Raw genomic sequence first — 24,709 nt, 5'->3', positions numbered from 1 at the left:
TATTGAATATATTTTAAATTTTATTATATTGATTAATTATAATTGCTATCGCAGTTAATTGTGAACATAATTGTAGGAAAATTGTTCTTTCGAAAATTACATACAGTCCCCAGCAGCACGTGTTTTGCTTGCTAAAAAATAAGTAGTTTCAGATTCTCCGACTCTCATATAGAGAATCCCTCTCTCCTTCGTCTCTTACTTATTCACTGGATAAATTTTTTTTTTTTGGAAGGACCCCACTGCGACCAGTAGCTTATGATCTTTTGTGGCATTGTCCGGACATTTTTGCTGGTCGCACATTTTTGTTTTTGATGTTGACTAACGTCTATATCGAAGTTAGGCCCCTGAACTTGAAAATCTAGTATTTCAACCAGGGAAAACCAGAGAAAAGTGGTCAGGTTTTGAGCGCTTATTTTGCAGTCATCTATAATCAGGTTTTCGAGGTTTTGGCATCAATCGATCAGAAATTCTTTTACGGTTAAATTTATGTAACAAAAACAAACTATTGTTTGAGATACACTATTGAAAAATTGGTAATTAATATCGATTGTCTAAATCATACCGCGCAGCCAGTCACTACCTCTCTTCCCAAGCACAGTCGACACTAACGGATACAATCGATCTGACTTTGTTGTTATTGTTGTTGTCACTTTCTGTTTCCGATGTTTATGCTGCTGCTAGCGGAAAAAACCTTGCAAATATGCATCTTTTTGTTGGTGTTAATTTTACGACAGCGGTCGGCGCCCCATCATTCTGATTCCAAAACCGCACCAGTGACATGCGGACGCTAGGTGATAGCAGCTGAAAGGAGGAAATACAAAAGAGTACCGCTCATCTCGTGCCGGTTTCACCCGTAATGCTGGTGGCTTTAGTAGTAAATGGCTACTGCAAAACACTTAAATGGCTGGAATTCTGGACGGACTAACCAGGAAACTATAATCGGCAACTGGCACCTTTTGGTGCCTCGAAATGTTGATACAGAAGCGGCTAATTGAATTTTCTGTTTTACCAAATGCTGCTGCTAGCGGAAAAAACCTTGAAAAAATGCATGTTTGTGTTGGTGTTAATATTACGACAGCGGCCGGCGCAGCTTTCAAGAAACATTTGTCTCTACCATTCCATCATCTATGTAGCCCCTCCTTCTTTCTAATTATCTGACGAAGCCTTGGTATAAAACGTATCGTTCGAACATTTCACCCCATCAGTTTCATTATTAAACCGTACCGGATACATACGGACGCTCGGTGTTAGCAGCTAAAAGGAGGAAAAACAAAATAGTACCGGTCATCTCGTGCCGGTTTCACCCGTTATGCTGGTGGCTGTTAGTAATAAATGGCTACTGCAAAATACTAAAATGGCTGGAATTCTGGACGGACTAACCAGTAAACGAGAATAATCGGCAACTGGTACCTTCTGGTGCCTCGAAATTTTGTTACAGAAGTTTTGTAAAAGAAGCGTTGCAATTCCCTCTACTATTTGCTTCAATGGAATATAAGAACACGGTAGTCAACGTCATGCGGTCGTGTCTTGAATACCACCCTCCTACTATTTTTTTACCCTTTTGCAATGTTACTTATTGAGTAGTAACCTGCTTCGGTTATAGTGCTTTTTGACTTCTTCTTCAGACTTAGTAACCTACTTCCTTCCTTATCGACCTTATCATATCCTCCTGCAAGCTATAACGTGCCATAGTCTATGATATTATCGAAGCCTTAGAACCGGGGGTTATCAAGTCTGGAGGGAAGAATAGTGTGGAAGATCCTGAGAATAAACCCGTACTTGAGTCTTTTTTTGCCAACGAATGGCTTGGTTCTACTGAGATTCGAACCTATCACCACTTGCTTGTCAAAGCGGACTGTGTAACCTTGCGGCTACAAAGCACTGTGCACGTCTCCAAATATAGGAGACGTGCACAAGCATCTGCGAGACGCACGAAGATTTTTTGCACAGCTCTGAGTAATTAGACGATCCCTGATCGCAACTGAATCAGAAGAAACGGCAGAAAAATCTGCTAATAACTGAAGGGAAACCAAAAAAGAATGCCAAAAAGGGGACAACAGAAAAAAATCAGGCAGTAAACAAAGAAAATGTGTATAGAAGCTGGAAGTTAGAATCAAATTTTGTTTTTGCGAATTTGGGTGATGCCGATATGGATTTATTCCTAAAATGAATATGGAAAACAGACACCATTCTGAGCGGTTTCCGCCATAACTGATAATTGACCGCAATGATCTTACTTTCGATTGCATAAATCCTTGTTGGAAATAAATAAAAATAAAAAAATATTCGATAAAATGAAAATACTGAGATTATCGTAAACGATCTCTTTATTTACACTCTTGCTCGGACATTATTGGTTTCAAGTCTCAGGATTTAAGTATAGGAACATTATATTTCATCTCTTAGGTTACTATGATCCAAGCAAACGGGTATCAGTTTCTGCAGACGCAAACCTTCTTCGAGTTGCAGTAGCCACCGCGATTACCGCGAGCAATGCAATGTGCGGCACAGGCACTGTCATTGACACCGAATCCACTCAACAGGTCACAGGTTGCTCGCTTCAGACGGTAGTTTTCCTCAGCAGCCTTGTATGATTCTTCCGGCAGCTCGTCGACTGTTGTAAAAATATTACACGCATTAATTTTTACTAAATGGCTTTCATTAAAGTAATATGAACTTACACAGACTATTAGCGTACGACTGGACTTCATCCGCCAGCTCCTGTGGGAAACCGTTGCAAACCGCAGCGGCAGCAATCAGGCACAAAACGGCCAGTGAAACAGCACAAATGGAACGCATTTTATTTTATTTTATGTTTAGTATGGTGGATGAGACCCACAAGTTAACGGATAGGTTGGCTTGGCTGGAAATCGACTGATGATCGGACTAGCGAAGACCGACCAATTTATACCTCTACTTTCTTTGCTACTGTCCTCTTGGTGGAGTGCTTCCCCGCTGTTTTACGAGCGCGATTGAAACGGTAGCCGCTGTGAATCTGTGTGAATCCCAGTTACCGATCCTTTTAGGGTCGGGGGATTCACAACTCTTTAGTTGTATACTTCGTATGCAAATTATTTGGTTATCAGTTTGGACGATAGGAATTATACCTTCCGTTTGGTTCACGTTGGCTTCGCCTTAGTGGTTTCCAGCGCAAACGAAATTCCACAAAATAGTGCTTAGCTTGAAGATGCACAGGAATATTTTTACGAATCAGGTGAGTGATTTACAAAAAATAAACACAGTGACTGTTAGTATTTTTGAAACAATTGTATCCCAGATGTGATTCAGCAGACGAATGGGGCAGGTCAGCCTCGAGCGGTTTGCTATGCACCGGGCGGAAGAACCTTGTGCGATTCCTGGTGCAGATCCCGGGGCTTTCAATACGGCAAATGTAACAATGACAACGTATGCAGGTGTTACAAATGGAGGTAAAAAAGCCATTCTAGACAAATAAGGAAAATGTGCTAAAATTATTGCAAAAAATTTTGAGAGAATAAATCATATCTATCCAAAATTCAACAGTTTTGATGTCTAAGAATATTATTTCCATTTTTGTTTCAAAGTTTGAGGTTGAAATCTGCAAGTCTTCAAATTCTCTAATCAAGCGACTTATTATAATCGCTTAACTACAATCAAAATATTGACTATTGACTTTGTGAAACACAGTCAGTGAGAAAATTGCTTTATAATACTTGGTTAGCTCTGGGTTCGGCTCGTAGTTCTAACTGTTCTGTCTTTTGGTGCTTTTAATAGATTTATTTATCATACTGTATTGAATTTGACGTTGACGTTTATGACGAAAAATTATAATTATGTTTTGTCCCGATCAATGCGTATAACCTGTTATCGTACACGTGAACCCTGCAAGCTTTAAATAAATTTAATTTTATCTTAACATCATAGCAAATAAGTTCCATTCATACGTCGCTAATTGCCGTTAGTCATTTTATTTGCGCAAAGTCACACCGCAATCAGTAGACCAGACAAAGACGCAGTTGGTAGACGAACCTCGAGTGACAAGTCATCAGCATCGAGTACTACGACGGCCTTCATTTATCTTCGAGGCGTAATTTTACCCCGAACGTAGAAACGATACCGATCTGGAACATCCATCCAGACTGGTGGCAAGCGGAAATCTAATCAGATACTCTCGAAACAGTATTATACAATGGCGATTGTCCGGGATACCCCATGCTCGTAAAATATATCTTATTGCACGTGTATCCATTAAGATTAGACGAATTTGGAATCATCTAAAACAGTTCAAAGCATTTTTTTTTTATTTTAAAAAATTTTATTCGCTTTATAAGGATTGGCACACGCAAACATTATGCTGATTGCACCTTCCACCACGTTCTCCGTTCGATAGGCAGTGCACAGTACAGGAACTTGCAACTCAGTTACTCCATTTGTTCGCAGGATCACATATGGCACGTTCCACTTGGGCTCTAGCTGGGGATACTGTGAAAGAGAAAACTTGTTATTATCACACAATGAAACTGGTTGTTTGTTTAATTTTGTTCAAGTTACAAGGGTTCGAATAAGACAATCCAAATTGTGGGTAACTTTCTGTAAAAGAACAGTATCCAGCTACCAGTAGTAACATGATTAGAGGTAGAAATTTCAAATGCCGCATTATTACTGTAAGCTTACGTCCTAGCGGCACGCCTTCAGTTACTTTTATATTAATCAATTGTTGGAAATGGGGAACACCCGTTTTCTGAGAATAAGTGTATAAGTTTGTTTTGCCATGAACGGGGAAGTAATTTGGTGATAACCTTATTTTTAAATTTACATTGCACAGCACATATGAGTCAATCCCTTTAGTACTTTATGTACTTGATCATAATGGGCACTCAAGTCGTCTGTCACAGCTAGACATGGAGGCGGATGGTTACTTGAACAAACAGTTCAACGACACTAGCTTTCGTTTTTTTTATGTGAAAAATCAACAGGTACTAGAAGAGACCGTTCGAAAGGATAATAACATTTTCTTACCCCCACTCGACAAGTATCAGCAACATCTAATTGGTTTCATTATTCACCAAATCGGTAACAATCAATTACGGTCGACAAATCCACGTCACTTTTATTCACATTATGCGCTGCGAAGCAACAGCACATGCGGTTCGTAACAACGTGTCAGCCATTGATTGACAGTCTGTTAGTCTTAGTTATTAATTCATTACGGCTGATATGGTAAATTCAGTTTTAAAGTTGTTTATTTTCTAGCTCATCTGCGGTAGCTTAACGGAGCAGTGTTTACAATCAATTTTGCTTTAAAAAAAGAACAAACTTTGTTAGTGAGAGTGATCGTTACGCCCGATTTACTGGGGTTAGTATGTATACAATTTTTCTGGTGAGGGATATTTGGGTTGGGAGTTGAGTTTGTTTATAACTTAATTATTGTTATCGACTGATATCTTATTGCTAGTAACTATTATTTCCTTTAATATTATTGCTACTAGTATTGCTAGCTAGTAAACTATTATTTCTTTTAATATTATTGCACTGCGTATTCCGTTTGTTTGAATCTGGAAATTTTTCCTCTACGGGTACCGCTAAAGTCGAATCAGGTTGTCGTTTTTGTGTCTTCAGTATAAGCCATAAGCCATCAATTTTCGTGTAGTGGGATGATAAATCTAACAATTAGATAAAAGAGTTTAAATTTTGATGTCGGCGTTTTTCAGAAAGCTGTAAAGCTCTGACATGTACTGGAAATCTCCGCTTGCCAGGATGTCTCTAACGGGAACGTTTAGCTGTCTTCCTCGGGCCCGAAGGGAATCTGTTAGCTTGGACCTAACATCACAGAATTCGGAACACGACCAAACAACATGCTCAATGTCGTGGTAGCCATCACCACAAACACAGTGATTACTGTCTACAAGCCCTATACGAAAGAGATGCGTGTTTAACGTGTAGTGATTGGACATAAGTCTGGACATCACGCGAATGAAGTCGCGACCTACATCCAACCCCTTGAACCATGCTTTCGTCGATACCTTAGGAAAAATGGAATGTAGCCACCGTCCCAGTTCATCTGAGTTCCATAATGATTGCCAGCTATTGAGTGTTCTCTGACGCAAAATGCTGTAAAATTCATCGTAAGCAATTGGTCTTTCATAAATATCGCCATCAATAGCACCCACCTTAGCTAAAGAGTCAGCCTTCTCATTGCCCGGAATGGAACAATGAGAAGGGACCCACGCTAAGGTAACCCGGTAATTTTTATCTGTTAAAGCACTTAAGAACCGTCGTATTTTCCCCAGGAAATACGGGGTGTGCTTCACAGTCTTCATCGATCGCAGAGCCTCTATGGCACTGAGACTGTCTGTGAAGATGAAGTAGTGGTCTATGGGTAGGGTTTCGATGATCCCAAGGGAGTACTGAATAGCAGCAAGTTCTGCGGTGTACACGGAAGCAGGAGCATCGAGTTTGTAGGAGGCGGTAAAATTTTCGTGGAAAACACCGAAGCCAGTGGACTCATCTAGATTAGATCCGTCAGTGAAAAACCTTTTATCACAACTAACATGTTTGAACTTATTGGAAAAAATCTTAGGGATCTCTTGCGGTCGTAATTGATCCGGGATACCAATAGTGTCTTCTTTCATGGTGGTGTCGAAGAATATAGCATTATTTGAAGTATTTAAAGGTGCGACATTGGAGGAATCGTATGAAGAAGGATTAATGTCTTGAGCCATATAGTCAAAATATAAAGTCATAAATCTGGATTGAGATTGAAGGTCGACCAACCTCTCGAAATTTTCAATTACTAATGGGTTCATGATCGTGCATCGAATAAGTATCCGGTAAGAGAGATTCCAAAAGCGATGTTTCAACGGAAGAATACCCGCTAGCACTTCAAGACTCATCGTATGGGTCGACTGCATGCAGCCCAAGGCAATACGCAAACAACGATATTGTATTCTTTCTAGTTTTATAATGTGTGTTTTCGCAGCGGAGCGAAAGCAGAAACAACCGTATTCAAGAACTGACAGTATCGTTGTTTGGTATAACCTTAAAAGGTCTCCTGGGTGGGCACCCCACCAGGTTCCGGTAATCGTACGAAGAAAATTAATCCTCTGTTGGCATTTTTGTGTCAGATACCTAGTATGACAAGCCCAGGTGCATTTAGAGTCGAACCAGACCCCGAGATATTTAGCGACTAAAACCTGAGAGATCGTTTTACCCGTTAGTAGGAGCTGCAGCTGAGCTGGGTTATGCTTCCTAGAAAAAACGACCAACTCAGTTTTCTCCGGAGAGAATTCGATACCCAGCTTAAGAGCCCATTCAGACAAATTGTCTAAAGTATCTTGCAATGGTCCTTGCAGATCGCTAGCCTCGCTACCAGTAATGGATACAACGCTATCGTCCGCAAGTTGCCGTAGCGTGCATGAATTGGCAATACATTCATCGATGTCATTAACGTAAAAATTATATAAGAGAGGGCTTAAACATGAGCCCTGGGGAAGACCCATGTAACTAATGCGGGAAGTTGTCGAATCACCATGTGAGAAATACATATGCTTGTCTGACAACAAATTGAGCAAAAAATTATTTAAATTTGGTGAAAGTCCCTGCGAATGAAGTTTCTCGGTTAAAACTTCTACAGAGACAGAGTCAAAAGCCCCCTTAATGTCCAAAAATGCAGAAGCCATTTGCTCTTTTCGAGCAAAGGCGAGTTGAATTTCAGTAGAAAGCAACGCTAGGCAATCATTCGTCCCTTTGCCCCGGCGAAAGCCAAATTGAGTATCTGAAAGTAAACCGTTTGTTTCGACCCATTTGTCTAACCGTAAGAGGATCATTTTCTCCATTAATTTCCGGAGGCAAGAGAGCATAGCAATCGGCCTATAAGAATTGTGATCAGAGGCAGGTTTTCCGGGTTTTTGAATAGCAATGACTTTTATCTCCCTCCAGTCGTGCGGAACAATGTTTAGCTCAAGAAACTTGTTGAACAAGTTCAACAAGCGTCTTTTTGCAGAATCGGGTAGATTCTTCAACAAGTTGAATTTTATTCTATCCAACCCTGGAGCTTTATTGTTGCACGAAAGGAGAGCCATCGAAAATTCCAACATCGAAAATGGGGGCTCTTCCGTAGTTACTGAAAACGCGTCGCGAAAAATCTTCTGTTCCGGAACAGAGTCCGGGCAGACCTTTTTGGCAAAATCGAGTATCCAGCGATCTGAATACTCCTCGCTCTCATTCGAAACGTTACGATTCCGCATGCGCCTGGCGGTATCCCAAAGAGTGCTCATCGCTGTTTCCCTTGATAACGCGTTTACGAAGCGCCGCCAGTATCCGCGTTTTTTCGCTTTCATTAAGCTCTTCATCTGCCTGTCCAGTATCTCGTACCTTCGAAGCAGCTTAACCGAGCCATACTTTCGGTAGTCCTTATATGCCGAGGACCTTCGCGCGTACAGTTCAGAGCACTCTTTGTCCCACCACTTGGTAGGAGGACGCCGTCTAATTGTTGTCCCGGGTATTGGTTTCGTCTGAGCTTGAGTCGCGGCGTCGATAATCAAGCCAGAAAGGAACGCGTATTCTTCCTCCGGAGGAAGTTCCTCGTGAGACTCGAGATTTTCCGCTATGAAAGTCTCATAACGCTTCCAATCAATGTTACGTGTGAGGTCGTATGACATATTGATTGGATTCGCGGGAGTTGAACCATTAGCAATTGAAATAACGATTGGAAGATGATCACTACCGTGAGGATCATTGATTACTTTCCACTGGCAATCTAACGCTAGTGATGTCGAGCAAAGGGATAGGTCTAGCACGCTTTCACGTGCTGGAGGATTAGGTACACGTGTCGCTTCCCCAGTATTCAAAAGTGTCATATTGAAGTCGTCGATCAAGTTACAAATTAAAGAAGATCGGGCGTCGTCGTATTGCGATCCCCATTGCAGACAGTGGGAGTTAAAATCTCCCAAAATCAAAAAAGGTGCGGGAAGCAATTCTGCTATGTCAGAAAGTTGCCTCTGTTCAATCCGCACGGATGGAGGAATATATATCGAAGCAATGCAAAGGTCTTTTCCATTCATATTTGTTTGGATGGCAACGACTTCAATGTTCGAGATCCGAGGGAGGTTGATTCTAAAAAAGGAGTAGCACTTTCTGATCCCTAAAAGTACCCCTCCACCATGTGAGTCTCGGTCTCGACGGATTATGTTAAAATCGTGGAAATTGGGTTGATTATTTGAATTTAGGAAAGTTTCACAAAGCGCAAAAGCGTCACAATTATAAGTGTTTATTAAATGAGAAAATAAATCGAGTTTGGGGATGATACTTCTGCAATTCCACTGTAATACAGTGATAAAACTCCTAACCTCTTTCGCCGTCTTAGTCATCGAAAGATATGATAGCTGAAATGAGGGGCCAAGTTGCTGCTAGTTGTTTCAAAAATGTTTTCACTGTAGGGAGGAGGGCAAGAAGAATGTTTCTAAGGGGATCTGTTATGTTGAATGTTTTGAATATCCAGTCCACAATATCAGAGAAATTTATAAACCCTGTTTCTTTTTTATCCTCTGATCGAGAAATGGGTGCACGAGGGGTTTTTGGTGCCCCAGGAAGCGGTGGGTACTCCTGGTTAGATTTGAAATTAAAACCGGGAGGTACTTGCTTCGGTTTTTCTTCACCGCTTCTTTTTTGCGTAGGTTTATTGGTCATTCCGCTAGGGGTTATCTTACGACCTTTGCGAGAAAGATTAGGAGAGTTTACTATTCTCCTCTTCCTAGATCCTTCTGGCATGGCATAAGAACACCCTTCGACGGGATCGTCAGATGTACCCTCATCGGTTGGCAAAAAGGAAAAGATGTTTCCTGTCGAGGGTGGCTCAGCCCTCTTAAGCATTTCTGCAAAAGAGCGCTTTGATCGTTCCTTGAGGGAACGCTTTATTTTCTCCTCGCGCTGTTTGTACGCGGGACATGCCGAAAGGTCATGCCGAGTTCCCTCGCAGTAAAGACACTTTTCAGTATCCTCACTGCAAGTGGTCTCAGCATGATTGCCTCCGCACTTGCTGCAGCGTGCCTTGTTGCAACAGTAGGTGGCTGTGTGACCTAACTGCTTGCAGTTATGGCAGTGCATGACCCGCGGTACAAACAGGCGTACAGGTAGACGAACCTTATGCAAAAGGATATAGTTCGGCAGTGCAGATCCGGCAAATGTTACCCGAAAGGAATCCGAAGGAAAGAATTTCTTCTTTCCTTCATCGATGGACACTGAATGCAATTGCTTGACATCCAATATCTTTACATCTTGCATCATTGGGTTCTTGAAACAGCCAACCCCATGACGCAAAATGTCATCGACAGTGAGATTCCCTTCGGTCACAACACCGTCGATCTCTACATCCTTGGCAGGGATGTACACGCGATACTCTCTCGTGAAGAGCTCGCAGCAAGCAATTGCGTTTGCTTGCTTCAAGCTATTCACGACAACTCGCAGTTTGTTCGGCCTCACCTTGGTGATTTCGGTTACGTCCGAAAACCGTTCTGTCAGGTCCTTGCCAATGCGCAAAACATTCAATGGTTTCTTTATGGGCCGGAAGTAGACAGCGTACGGGCCCTTAAATTCATCCGGGTAAGCTTTTATACGAACGTTAGCTAACACGTTCGGATTTGGTGGACTAGGTGCAGGGGATGGCAGTGGAGATGGAAGCGGGGAGCTGCGGGGTGATATTTCAATCACCTCTCCATTCGTTTCAACGTCTAGGAACAATCCCACCTGCATGTTGTCCATATCGTTCATGTTTGCGGGAGCAATATGCTCTACCGCACACTAACGGTAAACAACCGTGTATAAATGGGGTACCAAGTTAAGGTGATTAAATGAAAAAACAATTTGTCCAAGTAAAATGAATTAAAATTTAAAAAAAGTCACTCGTATAAATGGGCAAAGAATAAATAAATAAAAATAATAAAAACAGAATACTTCACCGAATATCCAGGTCGGTTTTTTTTTCAGCTGCCGTGTCCTACACGCAACCTTGTGGATGTCAGAGGATGATCACTATCCAGTAGCTGATCCGTACTGTTAGCGGGGTATCCAGATCCCGGCGGTGAGGAGAGGGGATTTGCTTCTGCTGCTATCGGTGTCAGCAGCTGCTTCTCGGTGCTGGTAGCGGGGTATCCAGCACCCGCCGCTGCGGGGAAGTTGAACTGCTTCTAATGTGCAGGCTATTGTCACCACAGCACAAAACGAACCGAAAAAAAGCACCGTACAGTATTTCGTGTGGTTTATTGTTAAGTGCGAGTCGTAGCTAACTGAAAAAATAACGTCTATTCGCCACGAAAGCAGAAACGGCACTGATATGGTAAATTGCTACGCATGCATATCATCAACCGTGCAAAAGCAGGAACTAAGTTCAGCGACAGAACCCTGTCGCCTGTTGCACTGTGCAACATGTGGAAACATATCCAGGGAGAAACTTATATAAGAAATGGAAGTCTGTACATGTCAGAACATTTAGTTTGCCAAACAAGTAAAATAATATCACTTAGAAGGCAACCTTTAGACAAACTATATTTCGGTGCGGGTATTGATTTCTCTCTTCGTTACAACCGCGAGATGTTTTTACCATCCTTTTCATGAGAAAGTTGAATAACAATCGATAATAACCACTCCATTTCAATTAAATATGTCGTTGATTTCTATTAAAAAAATATTGATTTATTTCCAAACTTTTGATCAAAAATTCAAGATGTAGAAAAGTAAGCAAAATTTTCCTTAAAGATGTCAAGAATTTCCTTTTTTGATTTTTTCACCCGTGTAATTTTTAAAAGTAATTTTATTTTAATGTTGTCAGATGATTCTAGTAGTTATTATCAAATCAAAAGCATAGATTTCATTTGTGGGGCGGAAGTTCGCATTGTACGTGGTAGAAGCATGAATAGTGTATTTTTGACTACCCATGAAAGAAGTAACTCAAGTAGTCAAACGTGCTTCTACCCAATTTTTGGAAGCCACTAAACGTCACAAGTACTAATAATATTTTCCATCCACTTCATGTATGTTCCGGGAAACGGGACGCCAAACACTTTATGGGAGGCCCCAGGTGCCCAGCCGGTAAGCCGGCTGCGAAACCACGGGCGTAAGGGTGACGCAACTGAACCTGAACCATTGCTTCGCGGCTCAGCAGCTGCTACACCAAGCAGCCACTGAGTCGTTGTCGGACATCGCCGTCATATCGGATCCCTACCGCATCCCTCCCGGAAACGGTAACTGGGTTGCGGATAAGTCCAGTTTGGCGGCCATATGTACGACGAACAAGTTCTCGGTTCAGGAGGTTGTCTCAACCTCAGAAGAAGGGTACGTAGTTGCTAAGGTAAACGGAGTGTTCTACTGCAGTTGCTATGCTCTGCCACGTTGGTCTACCGAAAGGTTCACCCAGATGGTCGACCTCCTATCCATGGAGCTAACGGGCCTAACGCCGTTGGTGGTGGCGGGCGACTTCAACGCTTGGGCTGTTGAGTGGGGAAGTCGCTTCACGAACCAGAGGGGCCAGATCCTGTTGGGGGCTTTTGCAAAGCTCAACCTAGATCTGGCCAACGTTGGGAACAAAAGTAGATTTAGCAGAAATGGTGCGGAGTCGATCATCGACGTGACGTTCTCCAGCCCAGGACTGATCAAGAACTGGAGGGTAGACGATGGCTACACTAATAGCGACCACCAGGCGGTCTGTTATAGTGTAGACAACAACGAGAGGCGGCAAGCGACGGGTAGAGCCAACACTCCGACCGTTCGCGGGTGGAAGACATCGCACTTTGATGCCGAGGTATTCGAAGAGGCAATGAGAAGGGAGCGCGAGGGGGCAGTTGGCTCCGCCCGACTGCTGACCAACTAGTTGCTATGCTATCGCGGGCGTGCGACGCCACCATGCCTAGGACTCGCCAACCTAGGAATGGAAAGCCACCGGTTTACTGGTGGACGGACGCGATAGCCGACCTTCGCAGTGCGTGCCTCCGTGCAAGACGGAGGATGCAGCGTGCGCGAAACGAAGAAGAGAGTACAGAGCGCCGCGCAGCATTCAGTTCGGCAAGATCGATGCTAAAGAGTGCGATAAAGGCCAGCAAGAGGGCCTGCTTCGATAGGCTATGTGCGAGTGCCAATACAAATCCGTGGGGTGACGCCTACAGGATCGTAATGGCCAAGACTAAAGGCGCGCTGGCGCCTGCAGAGCGATCACCAGCGATGCTGGAGCGTATCATCGAGGGACTCTTTCCACGCCACGAGCCAAGTCCTTGGCCTCCGGCAGTCGAGTCTCACGTCCGACGTTCCAGTATCTCAGACATAGACCAGAGATGGTCGGCCAACCTGCCGAGCATCCAATCCGTGAGCGACGACAGCCGTGTCGAGGCAGGGGAGGAGGCAAGGGTTACGAATGAGGAACTCATCGTGATCGCCAAATCCCTAAAGGTGAGCAAGGCACCGGGACCGGATGGTATCCCTAACCTGGCGATAAAAACGGCCCCCGGGCTGTTCAGGGCAGTCATGCAGAGGTGCCTGGATGACTGTCTCTTTCCGGACAGGTGGAAGCGGCAGAGACTGGTCTTATTGCCGAAGGCTGGGAAACCGCCAGGGGACCCATCGGCATATAGGCCTATCTGCCTGCTGGACACCGCGGGCAAGGTGCTCGAGAGGATCATCCTCAACAGACTGGTGAGGTACACGGAGGGTGTACACGGTCTGGCAAGTAACCAGTTCGGCTTCCGGAAGGGCAGGTCCACGCTGGACGCAATCTCTTCCGTCATCAAGACGGCGGAGGTAGCAATCCAGCGCAAGAGAAGGGGAATACGCTACTGCGCAATCGTCACGCTCGACGTGAAGAATGCGTTCAATAGTGCCAGTTGGGACTCCATAGCGCTCGCGCTCAGGAGCATCCATGTACCGGTGTCGCTGTACAAGATTCTGGAAAATTATTTCCAGAATCGAGTACTTGTTTACGACACGGAGGAGGGTCAGAAGTGCGTCCCAATTACCGCAGGAGTTCCGCAAGGTTCTATCCTGGGCCCGGTGTTGTGGAATGTCATGTATGACGGAGTGTTGAAACTCAAGTTCCCTGTAGGGGTTGTGATCGTCGGCTTTGCAGACGACATAACGCTGGAGGTTTACGGCGAGTCTATCGAGGAGGTCGAGTTGACGGCCGCGCACTGTATACGCAAGGTCGAGGACTGGATGCGCTCCAGGAAACTGGAGCTCGCGCATCATAAGACGGAGGTCACGGTTGTGAACAACCGTAAATCGGAGCAACAGGCGGTGGTCAGAGTCGGAGACTGCACCATCACCTCGAAGCGATCCCTGAAGCTCTTGGGGGTTATGGTGGACGACAAGCTCACGTTCGGGAGTCACGTCGACTATGCCTGTAAGAGGGCCTCATCGGCTATTGCAGCACTATCTCGTATGATGTCCAATAGCTCAGCGGTTTATGGCAGCAAGCGAAGACTTCTTGCCAGCGTGGTTTCGTCCATACTTAGGTATGGTGGGCCAGTGTGGTCCAGAGCGCTAGGTACTAACAGTTACCGTGGTAAACTGGAAAGTACCTACAGGCTCATGTGCCTGAGAGTTGCGAGTGCGTATCGTACGGTGTCATACGATGCAATCTGTGTCTTGTCCGGCATGATGCCTATCAGCATCGCCATCAAGGAGGACAGAGAGTGTTTCGACCAACGTGACACAAGGGGCATACGAGGTACCAGAAGGTCATTCTCGATGCTCCGCTGGCAGCGGGAATGGTCCAACTCCACAAAGGGCAGATGGACGCACCGACTCATACAGGAGATATCCGGCTGGGTCGGGAGACGACATGGTGAAGTAAACTTCCACCTGACACAAATCCTGTCAGGCCATGGTTGTTTCAGGCAATATCTGCACAGGTTCGGACACGCGGTGTCCTCCATGTGTCCCGAGTGCGTGGAGGAGGAGGAGACTGCTAAGCATGTCTTCTTCGTATGCCCCCGTTTCGCAAGAGCGAGGAGCAACATGATGGCTGTGAGCGGGCCTGGCACTACTCCGGACAATCTAGTCCGGAGGATGTGCGACGACCCGGACATCTGGAACGCGGTCTGTGCGGCCGCCTCTCAGATTGTTCTGGAGCTGCAACGTGTGTGGCGGGTCAACCACCAACACGCCAGTGGTAGCTAATTACCAGTCTCCAGGTAGTTAGCTAGGAGGTTATAAGGGTAAAGAGGGTGCATCACGCACAAAAGCCACTCCCCGACGTAATACTTAACCGTCGTTCCGGGAAGACCAGGGCTGGAGACTGGAGGGGTTTTAGTGGGTCGGGACAGGGATCAGTAGGTGTCTGGGCGAGTGTAACTACCCCAGCATCTCTCCCCTAGTCTCATCCCCACACCCTGAGTTCTCTTCTCAGGTGTTTGTTTGCAGATTTCCCCGCCACCTTTAAAAAAAAAAAAAAAATCCACTTCATGAAAGACCGTTTGAGATACCAAACTTTGTACAGATGTTCCTATGGATTAATTACAAAAAATTAAACGATCTGTTTGAAAAAACGCCGGTGAAATGTTTTTAAACAAGAAACATCAAGTTAACCATCTCAACAAGCCCATTTTTCAATAATTGTTTTCTATAAAGACTACAGAAAATTAGCCAGACGGGGGTCTAGCGTAGTTGGTAACGTCTTCGCCAACAATGCTCGATGCTTGGGTTTGAATTTCAACGCCGACATAGGTGTCGATTGTTGTGGGGTGGCGTGATCCACTCACAACCAACCCAAGTGGTCTAGGTTCAATCCTAACCGAATAAAAAAAGCCTTCCATCGCATGAGTAAGTAAAGCCGTTGGCGCCGGTCCGTTAATAATAGGGTCGTAAGTTAGGGTCCCGCGTGGAGTCGCCTCCCCGGGCGTCGGTGATTGGCACAAACAACAGTGGCGGAGCTAGACCGACGGGAAATAAGCGAGAACAAAAGAAAGGTTAGCCAAACATTGATAAATCAAGGAAAAATGAGGAAAAAAGTTAAAATTTTCTTGAAAAATTAGGCCGCAACGGTTGATTTGATTGGTATGATGTCTTCGCCAAAGTTGTAGACAGTAATTTTGTCCTCCAGAAAAAAATATGTAAAAAAAAAACCACGAACATATTATTGAGTATAAATTGAATATATATACATATATATATATATATATATATATATATATATATATATATATATATATATATATATATATATATATATATATATATATATATATATATATATATATATATATATATATATATATATATATATATATATATATATATATATATATATATATATATATATATATATATATATATATATATATATATATATATATATATATATATATATATATATATATATATATATATATATATGTTTTCCAATAAAAAAAAATATTTTTCAGATTTGTTTTTACAGTGTAGGGTAAGGGATGGCTTAAACAGTGGCGGCTATTTTTATCGGTCGAAGAAAAAGGCCCTCAAACGCCTGAATTTTGATCATTGCCGGCAATTTCAATGACTAGAACAAACACTCCGATTAACTAGCTGTCTTACGAATTTACGAATACATAAAACACCGTTCAACACAGGAAAATCTTTAAAAAAACAAGAATCGAAAAAAATCAGTCAAAATTGTAGCTATTCAGGCGCCACTTTGGGTGCTGACGAAAATCCCCTGCAAACCAGATGCGAACTGCTTAGAATGAGTTCGGGGTGATTGGAATATTACTTCTACAATCTGAAAAGAAGTGCTGACAGAGAAAATGATAATAAACAAATTGATGTTTTTCGCAGCTCCTAAAGTTGCTTAAATATATTTCCTACGTTATATATTTTTGAAAGGAAAACAAATTATCTTCAACTTTGCCAAAGACACTATAGGAGGATTTCGTGCCAACTCGTTCAAATGTTGGTAGCGCCCTCTCAGTATTCAATGAAACTATTCGAATGCTCTTGCTTTGACTGCTGTAGGGACTCAAAAGGAAAGAAATGATTTTCAAATGAAAGCCGAGATTAACAGCGTTACTATCATTTGACTATTATCAACTAAAAATGACATTGAAAGCTGACGGAGACAGGAGGCTTCCATAAAGTACTTCACGCATACAGAGAGAAGAGGGAGTTAAGAAAATTATGACGATATAAAACAAAGGACGCCTAGAGCCGTGGTGGCTCGTGCCGTATCAAGAATTTTCCCTCACTCTCCTCGGTCCTGAGCTACTCGTCGTCAATTTCATAGGCGTCTCGACACTCGCAGATCCGCCTCAACCTGGTCAAGCCACCTAGCACGTTGGGCCTCTCTGTTTCTCGTGTTCCGATTTTACCGCACTGTCATCCGGCATACCCGCGATATGTCCGGCCCATCGCAGCCTCTCGACCTTCGTAAGGTGCACAATAAGAACCTGCAGCTCATAAATCATACGCCTGCTTTCGGTTTGTACTCCACCAAATATTGTCCACAACACTTTCCATTCTAATGCAGCCAGTACGCGTATGTCCTTCGTGAGCAGCGTGACGGTTTAATTTGCATAGAGAACTACTCTGCCGCTCATAGCAAGTCCGTCCCAATTGCAATTTTATCAATTTTGATTTTATTGGTGGAATCATCATATTTTCATCTGTACTTTCGAAAAAACGCATAATTTTGAATACTTTGTTCTGAGAAACTATGAAAAAAATAGCAAGTCAGTTTGTCCCATAGCAAAAATGATCGCAAGTCGGTCCCATAGAAAAAATCAATGCAAGTGAGTCCCACAGCCAATAATAATTATGAAATTTATGATGTTTACAATAGTTTATGGTCTTCAGGTTTAGAATTTGATGTTCTAGTTGACCTAGTGATATTTGATAAGTGGTACTATACTTAAGCATTTAAAACGGAAGAAATAAAAGATGCGCTCTTTACTAGCGAAAATTGATTTTTGGAAAATTTTGGAATCGCTATTTGTTCTGCCAATACTTTGTACTAATAAATTGCAAGAAAACATAGCTTTTCACATGTGTATGTGTATCTGAGGATGGGAAAAAATTCAAACCTTAATGCTTGGCAGTTGTTTGGTACTACATATTTGTTTTTTATTATTTCAAGAGTTGAAACTATAAAAATCTATCAATGCTCAGTTTATACTCGATTATTCTAAAACTACTTCTTCTCGTCGTTTACGACTGAAATGATGGCGTTCAGTAGCACCTTTTTACAATCGCGACCGTCCTCTCATTAACAGGAGTTCTAAACTTTGTTTAAAGAACAAACTTTTGATTTACAAACAAATTTTTAGACCAGCAATGCTTTATGCTATACCGATCTGGTCAAGTTGCTGTTCAACAAGGAAGAAAACGCTCCAAAGGATTCAGAATAAAATTCTGAAAATGATTTTGAAGCGTCCCCCTTGGTTTGGTACACTCGAATTACATAGACTTACTGGTGTTGAACCATTAGAAGCTATGTCGAATAAAATTATTAACAATTTTCGACAAAAATCGTTGCGATCCTCAATTGCTACGATAAGCTCACTTTATAGCCAATAAGTTAGCAATTAAGTTAGTTGTAAGTTTACTTCCCCTTTTCTGACAAGTAGGTTTAAATCCCTACGAATGATAAGTCCTGATTGCGGAAGCAAACAAATCCTAACAATTAAAATTACAAATTTCTAACAGTGTTGAGAAGTCACCATTTGTGATTGGACACACATACTCATTATTTACTAATATTTATCATAAATACTTAAGCTACTAACAAATCCCCCCCTTAAAAAAACAATCGCGACCGTTCTTGTCTCGATGATACTAAATTGTTTTCTTCGAGGAGAAGTTTCCACCAGTTGCTACTTTCAGATAATTTTTCCATTAACGGTGAACAGAATTTTATTTAGCCATCATCATTAGATATGTTACTACTCACGGTACTGTAAGTTAAAGCATGCTTCAGTAAATACTACTCTTCGTATTTTATCCATGTTGGGCTGTGGGGAACAATCATTCAGCACATATTGAGAAACTGTGAATTTCGTTTTGGAGACTGTGTCAATAGTCGTATCAAATAATTTGCTACGCTTCTGAGCTGTTTTTACAAGGGAATATAGGTCTTCTAATATGAGGGTTTCCATCATATTTATTTTTACTGATGTGTAGAAGCCGCCCCGCCACGTACGTGCGGGCGCTCTCAAAAAAATTTAAAGCAAGTTCCTCGACCTGAGATGATTTTAAATTTATCAATAGTATCAAGTAGAAACACAAGTGGATGCCGCGGTTATATCCACATTGTGAAATACTTCTCGTTATAAAGTCATTCAATCATTCTGTGGAAGCCCGAGAGAAGGCCATTTGTAGAACGACTAGCGAAGGATTTGTTCTAAACGCAAGCCTAGCACTGGAATCGATTTGCAGTAGTTTGTTTTTCATCACCGGTCGCAGGTGGCTATGTGACTGATATGCTATCATTCTGGCTAGGTATCGTAAAAGTAATTGCAACTGGGTCCCAGCTTATGATTTTAAACATAATTTAATCAAGATTTAATGTTTATGCACGCTTTTTGACGTAAAAGTATTTGTTTGCCATTGCAGTAACAAATTCTGTTGACAGTCTCAATTAAAAAAGCACACGAGTGCAAAATTTCTCTTAAAACGTTACGATTTTTAATTGCTGTTTTCTCATCATCAGAAAAACGCAAATGGGACGGACTTGCCATGAGCGGCAGTAACTGGTCTACCTAGGATTTTGTATATGGTCAATTCAGTGCGGCACCGTATTCTCCTGGATCGACGCATCCTGCGAAGGCCAAAGTAGGCCCGATTTTCAGCTTGCACTCCCTGCGTGTGTTATTGTCAACGGTTAGCACTTCGAGTTCATCGGCGCCCATGATCATCGTCCATGGTAAGCGAATGTTGGTTTCTCTCGAACCTTTCCCCTTTTATATAGGGGCGTAAGCCGGCACTGAGGGTAAGACCGTCACCCCTAGAGTTTTTCTATAAAACACCAATAAACTGTGTTTTGGAATATGTGAAGTGATGGTATTGAATATTTTAGGCATTTTAAAACACATCTAAGCCACCGTGAAACGTCAAACGTCAAAAATAAATAAATAGACAAAACATACGCTACTGCAGCCGATGCGTAAGAGGATGTAATTTTTCGTAGGTGGAACTTAAGCTTCTATTTATGAGAAAAGATCAAAATATTTTTTGGTTGCTCTACAATTTGTTGCCTGTATTGTTAGCAATCACAGGAATTCGATCTGAAGTAAATTAAAGCGATAAGTTAGTAGTAATACTCTTTTTCAAAAAATGTGTGCTGTTGGGGTAAAACCGTGTGGTTCCCGTGGTTCTGTGGTTAGCGATGTCAGTCGGCTAGCTCTCCCACACGGTTGTGATATCGGGTTCGATTCCCGATCACGTCGAGGATCTATTCGAGCTGGAAATTTTCTCGACTCAGCACTGGGGCACGGTGTATCGTTGTACTTAACCTACACATGCAAAATGTGCCAAAAAACAATATAGATAACGAATCCTCTTAACTAATCTAGTTGATCGAGACCGCTATTAGCCCCAAGGCTAAGCGTGCGATATTGTTTTTTGGGGTAAAACCGTCACCCAGTGAGTGGGGTAGGCCTGATATGGTTTGTTCTTAGTTGAATGTTACTGACACATATTTTTCATCTTTCATTGATACTTCGCTGCTAAAAAAATTAATGAATCGACGTAGAACTATGAACTCAAGCTCTTCTGTGATTATTGAATGAATCCAAGTGTTATCAGAGGTGTCGAATGTACTTAATGTACAAGTCACAACAGTTAACAGTTTGAAAGTATTGACAGTCGCCATATCTTGTTGAAAACAATGATTCTATGAAGAAACCATAACAATATTTGCCATCAGGTCCTACTAGAGAATTATTTTCCTTAGGGGGCCGAGCTTACCCCCAGTATCCCTACCTACCTATTTGGTTTTGGAAATCGTGCCTCTCGTTTCGATGTCCGCTCGTCGTATAACACCTTCAAGAGCAACGTTAAACAACGTGCTGGATAGTCCATCTCCGTCGAAGGGATTCGAGAGTGTCCCCGATATGCACACGTAGCACATCACTCGATCCAAGGTAGGCACTCCAAGGTTGATTTCCCTTCCGCTTCCTTCCGTTGCTCCGCCATTGACATGCTCATCGAAAAACTGCTCCATTCTATCGACCACCTGTCGCTCACTTGTGATCAGGTTTCCATCCTCGTTCCAAGACGTATCTGGACTCGGTGTGTAGCCCTTACGGGATTAGGTTACAATCTCGTAAAACTTGCGCATGTCATTAGCCTCAAACAGTAGCTCCATTTCGAGCTTATCGATATTTGGTCGCGTTCACTCTTGTGGCGATGCTTAATAGTTATTTCAAGCTAGTTTTTTGCTCTTCATCGCTTGCTGACAATTCCCCCCTCAAAACAACCATTTTTTCGGCTCGACATTATCTCGCCTAGTGCCGCGGTTGCGGCCTGCTTGATGGACGAGCGTAGCTTGCTCCATCCATTCTGTCAAGCACACGAAAAACCGTTCCCAGCTCGTTGGTTGCTCCATCGCTCAGGTAGAGCTGAGCCTTGCCGCCACGGATTCTCCACACCTTCTCATGCTTGCGACTGATCTCCTGCAGAGCCGCGATGTCGAACTTGTGGGGTTCTAGCTGCTCAAGCAGCCCACTCTCTCTGCATACAAAACTAAGCGACTTGAAGTTCCAGGTATCGAGTTTCCATTCGTGGTCCGTTTTTTGTTGCCTAGATTCGCTCCGATTTTTCCAAGTTATATTATCTCGATTGTTGTAGTGTAATTATTTAAGTAGGATGCCTTTATAGGGTCACGCTACCGAGTTTCGTGATAGGGCTGCTATCAGGACTATAACGTTGGAGATAACACGTCTCTAATTTCAGTCGCCCGCTCCGAATCAGACGCTGTTGTGAGCTGCCTCTAACCTAGAAAACCGACGCTCAGAATGGTTGGGATTTCCTCCGAGGATGTCAACCTCTTCTTCCTTTTTCCTGTTTGTATATGACAAAGGTCCTACTAAGGGTTGGTTACCATAACCTCCGCTTTACAAAAGTATTGAATAGTCAAAAGCCTCAGATGCATTTCTGCATCTATTACCACTCCATCAGGAAGTACAACTAGAGGCGAAAAAAGTGCATTTAAACTCACACGCCATAAAGAAGTACCCGATGGAGATCAGAGGATCAGAGGGGCCAGCTGGCAATCCTCTGCTTTTCTGCTGTGCAAACTATACCAGGTATCGAAGACTTGATGGAGCAAACTTCGAAATACCTTTCAAAATCAACGGAAATAAGAACGGGAAGTCTGGGAACAAGGTGGTCCGAGTATCCGCTAAGGCTCTGTCGTTTTTTACACAGATGGCTCAAAAATGAATGATTCAATCGGAGCAGGTATAAATGATCCAGGGATAAGTATCTCGATACCAATGAGCCGTTGGCCTACATTTTTCCAGACCGAAATATTTGCAATTCATGAATGTGCACAAGTCTGTTTGGCTAGGAAATACAGGCATGCTAACATTTGAATTTTTTTTTTGATAGCCGATTAGCACTTAACGTACTAATATCTTCACATGTATTTCTAAGCTAGTATGGGAGTGCATCCTTTCACTGAAACAACAGAAAGGAGCCAAGTGTGGTTATTCTGGGTTCCTGGTCACTGCGGAGTGAAAGGCAATGCAAAAGCAGATACGTTAGCTACGACTCATGTACCGATTTTATAGGCCCAGAACCGATCTGTGGGGTGTCATAAAGCGCTTTGAGAGCAGAATTGAAAACCTGGGAACATCGGTCAATACAAGAGAACTGGATATGCTCATTAGGGCTACGCATGTTGAAACGCTTCATAAAACCAAGCGTGAAGAAAAGCCAGCAATTGCTTAGTATGAATAAAAAGAAATTCAGGACAATTACTGGACTCTTTACAGGACACTGTCCAAGTAAGTATCACCTGAAACAAATTAGTCAGTTAAATGACGAAATTTGTCTTCTCTTCGGGTTCGGATGTGCACTAATACAGCGCAGAATAAGAGCCTTTGAAAAGGAAACTTTGAGACCTTTCGAAGTCTGGTTTGCAAATTCCAAAGAGGTAATACATTTCATATGACATTCCGTGCCGAATTGGGAGGAAGGGTGCGGTATGACAACAATGATCACTTCCATCAATAGTCATATGTTTGCCTTGAGTATCTATACTAAAGAGGAGGTATACCACAAAAGATCAAAATAATGGTCGCAGTGGTCCAAATCTTGCAAAAAAATGATAGGCAGTTTACAACGGATTTCCTTCATTCTTACAACAATCGATTGGAAAATTAACTACGCGTCCATCAAAATGCGGAAAATTGTGCTAGCTATTGCACTATTGAAATGTGAAGCTTTGTTCATTTCTACAATACGATACTAAAACCGTTAACTATAACTATAACGTTGTTCAATTGCCTGGTAAAGGTATCTAATTTGTAGCAGCTAATTTAAGAGAAACTGAGGTATTCTAGATTATCAACTACCCAAAATTTTAACAAACAAACATTAATAACGAATTGCGACCAACAGCAGCTCTTAAGGAAGAGGCTGCTGAATACGATCGTAATACAACATGGACATTTCATTTTTATTGTACAATTCATTATAGAGGCCTCGATTTTGAAGACATAAAAGTCCCTAACGTGACGTCTCTTCACCGGCCGCCAGGTGTCGCATGAGTTTATTGTCGCTCACGAATGCATAGGTCGTTCCAACTTGAACCGGAATCTTGAATCAAACTTGAATCATAACACATTGGTGTTTACACTAACGTAGCGTGGTGGGGGGGCGGTTCGTTCTGCATTTATCAATCATCATATAAGTCACCCTTAAGAGGTGACACCCACGAAAATTATATACGTTTTCTCCTATTGGTTGAAAGATAATTTTACTGACACTCTTATTTTCCGCCTTAGATGTTACCCAGCCACGCTACGCTAAAGTGAAACAGTATTGAAGCCACGAACAGCCGATTTGGAGCCACCAATTCGAATTTTTAAAAGCACAAGACTTCACCACAGCAAACATGAAATAGCGTTTTCCCAGGTGACGCATTAACTGTTTCCTAGTCTTGTGCCTTTGAAAATTCGAATTGGTGGCTCGAAGTCGGCCGTTTTTGGCTTCAATACCGTTTGGTCTTAAGACAATCACACAGGTGATGTAATCATATAAGTAGCAGTTGTGTTTATCATTACATCGCTATTTCGTTCAATCGATGCCTGGTCGTAGCAAAGAAGGCAAACTCAAGGGAAAGACAAAGCCTCGTCCATCTTGTGCTGGGCTTCAATTCTCGATAGGTCGAAACCATCGTCTGCTGCGAAATGGAAATTATGCGCGTTGGTGCTGGAATACCTGTCAATCTTTGGTGCAATTCGCAACGACGAGGAATTGCACATACTTTTATCCGGCGTCACCATTACCAAGAAAGGCGTTCTGCCGAATACCCGAGCTGTTCTGCTTCCACATTCTCATCTTTGTGAAAACTAAAAACAACCGTCCTTTTAAGGACGACCATATTTTTTCTTTTGAAGTAGTACAGCAGCACTCATGCTGCCTAAAATTAAAATTTAAATCCTGACATTGTCGATCAAGCTCAAGCTAATTAAAAATTAACTTTTTAAATAACATTTTCATCGAAAAGAATTAAGTTCCACCCAGGCGGTTGTTTGTGGTGAAGTGATACCTA

General features: G+C 42.6%; 2 protein-coding genes across 2 annotated transcripts in view; one reads left to right on the top strand and one right to left on the bottom strand.

Annotated features, from left to right (window-relative positions):
• Nucleotides 1-24,709, top strand: part of LOC129724116 (uncharacterized) — a 100,333-nt gene that overhangs the window by 55,758 nt on the left and 19,866 nt on the right. The window lies entirely within an intron of this gene.
• LOC129724120 (defensin-C-like) lies at nucleotides 2,310-2,890 on the bottom strand. The gene is made up of 2 exons (XM_055678761.1): nucleotides 2,682-2,890; nucleotides 2,310-2,614 (listed from the first exon to the last, which is right to left on the bottom strand). The coding sequence occupies exons 1-2, from the start codon at nucleotides 2,797-2,799 to the stop codon at nucleotides 2,433-2,435; spliced, it is 300 nt and encodes a 99-aa protein (XP_055534736.1). The 5' UTR covers nucleotides 2,800-2,890; the 3' UTR covers nucleotides 2,310-2,432.

Source organism: Wyeomyia smithii, chromosome 2, assembly GCF_029784165.1.
Source record: "Wyeomyia smithii strain HCP4-BCI-WySm-NY-G18 chromosome 2, ASM2978416v1, whole genome shotgun sequence".
NCBI classification, from domain to species: domain Eukaryota; kingdom Metazoa; phylum Arthropoda; class Insecta; order Diptera; family Culicidae; genus Wyeomyia; species Wyeomyia smithii.
Note: the sequence above shows the minus strand (reverse complement) of the source record. Positions and strands in the feature narration are given on the sequence as shown.

Bases quoted from the DNA above. Each gene is read 5' to 3' on its own strand.
- LOC129724120 (XM_055678761.1), bottom strand. From the start codon at position 2,799: ATGCGTTCCATTTGTGCTGTTTCACTGGCCGTTTTGTGCCTGATTGCT. The intron at 2,615-2,681 runs GTAAGTTCATAT...TTTTTACAACAG, and splicing joins GTCGTACGCTAATAGTCTGT to TCGACGAGCTGCCGGAAGAA.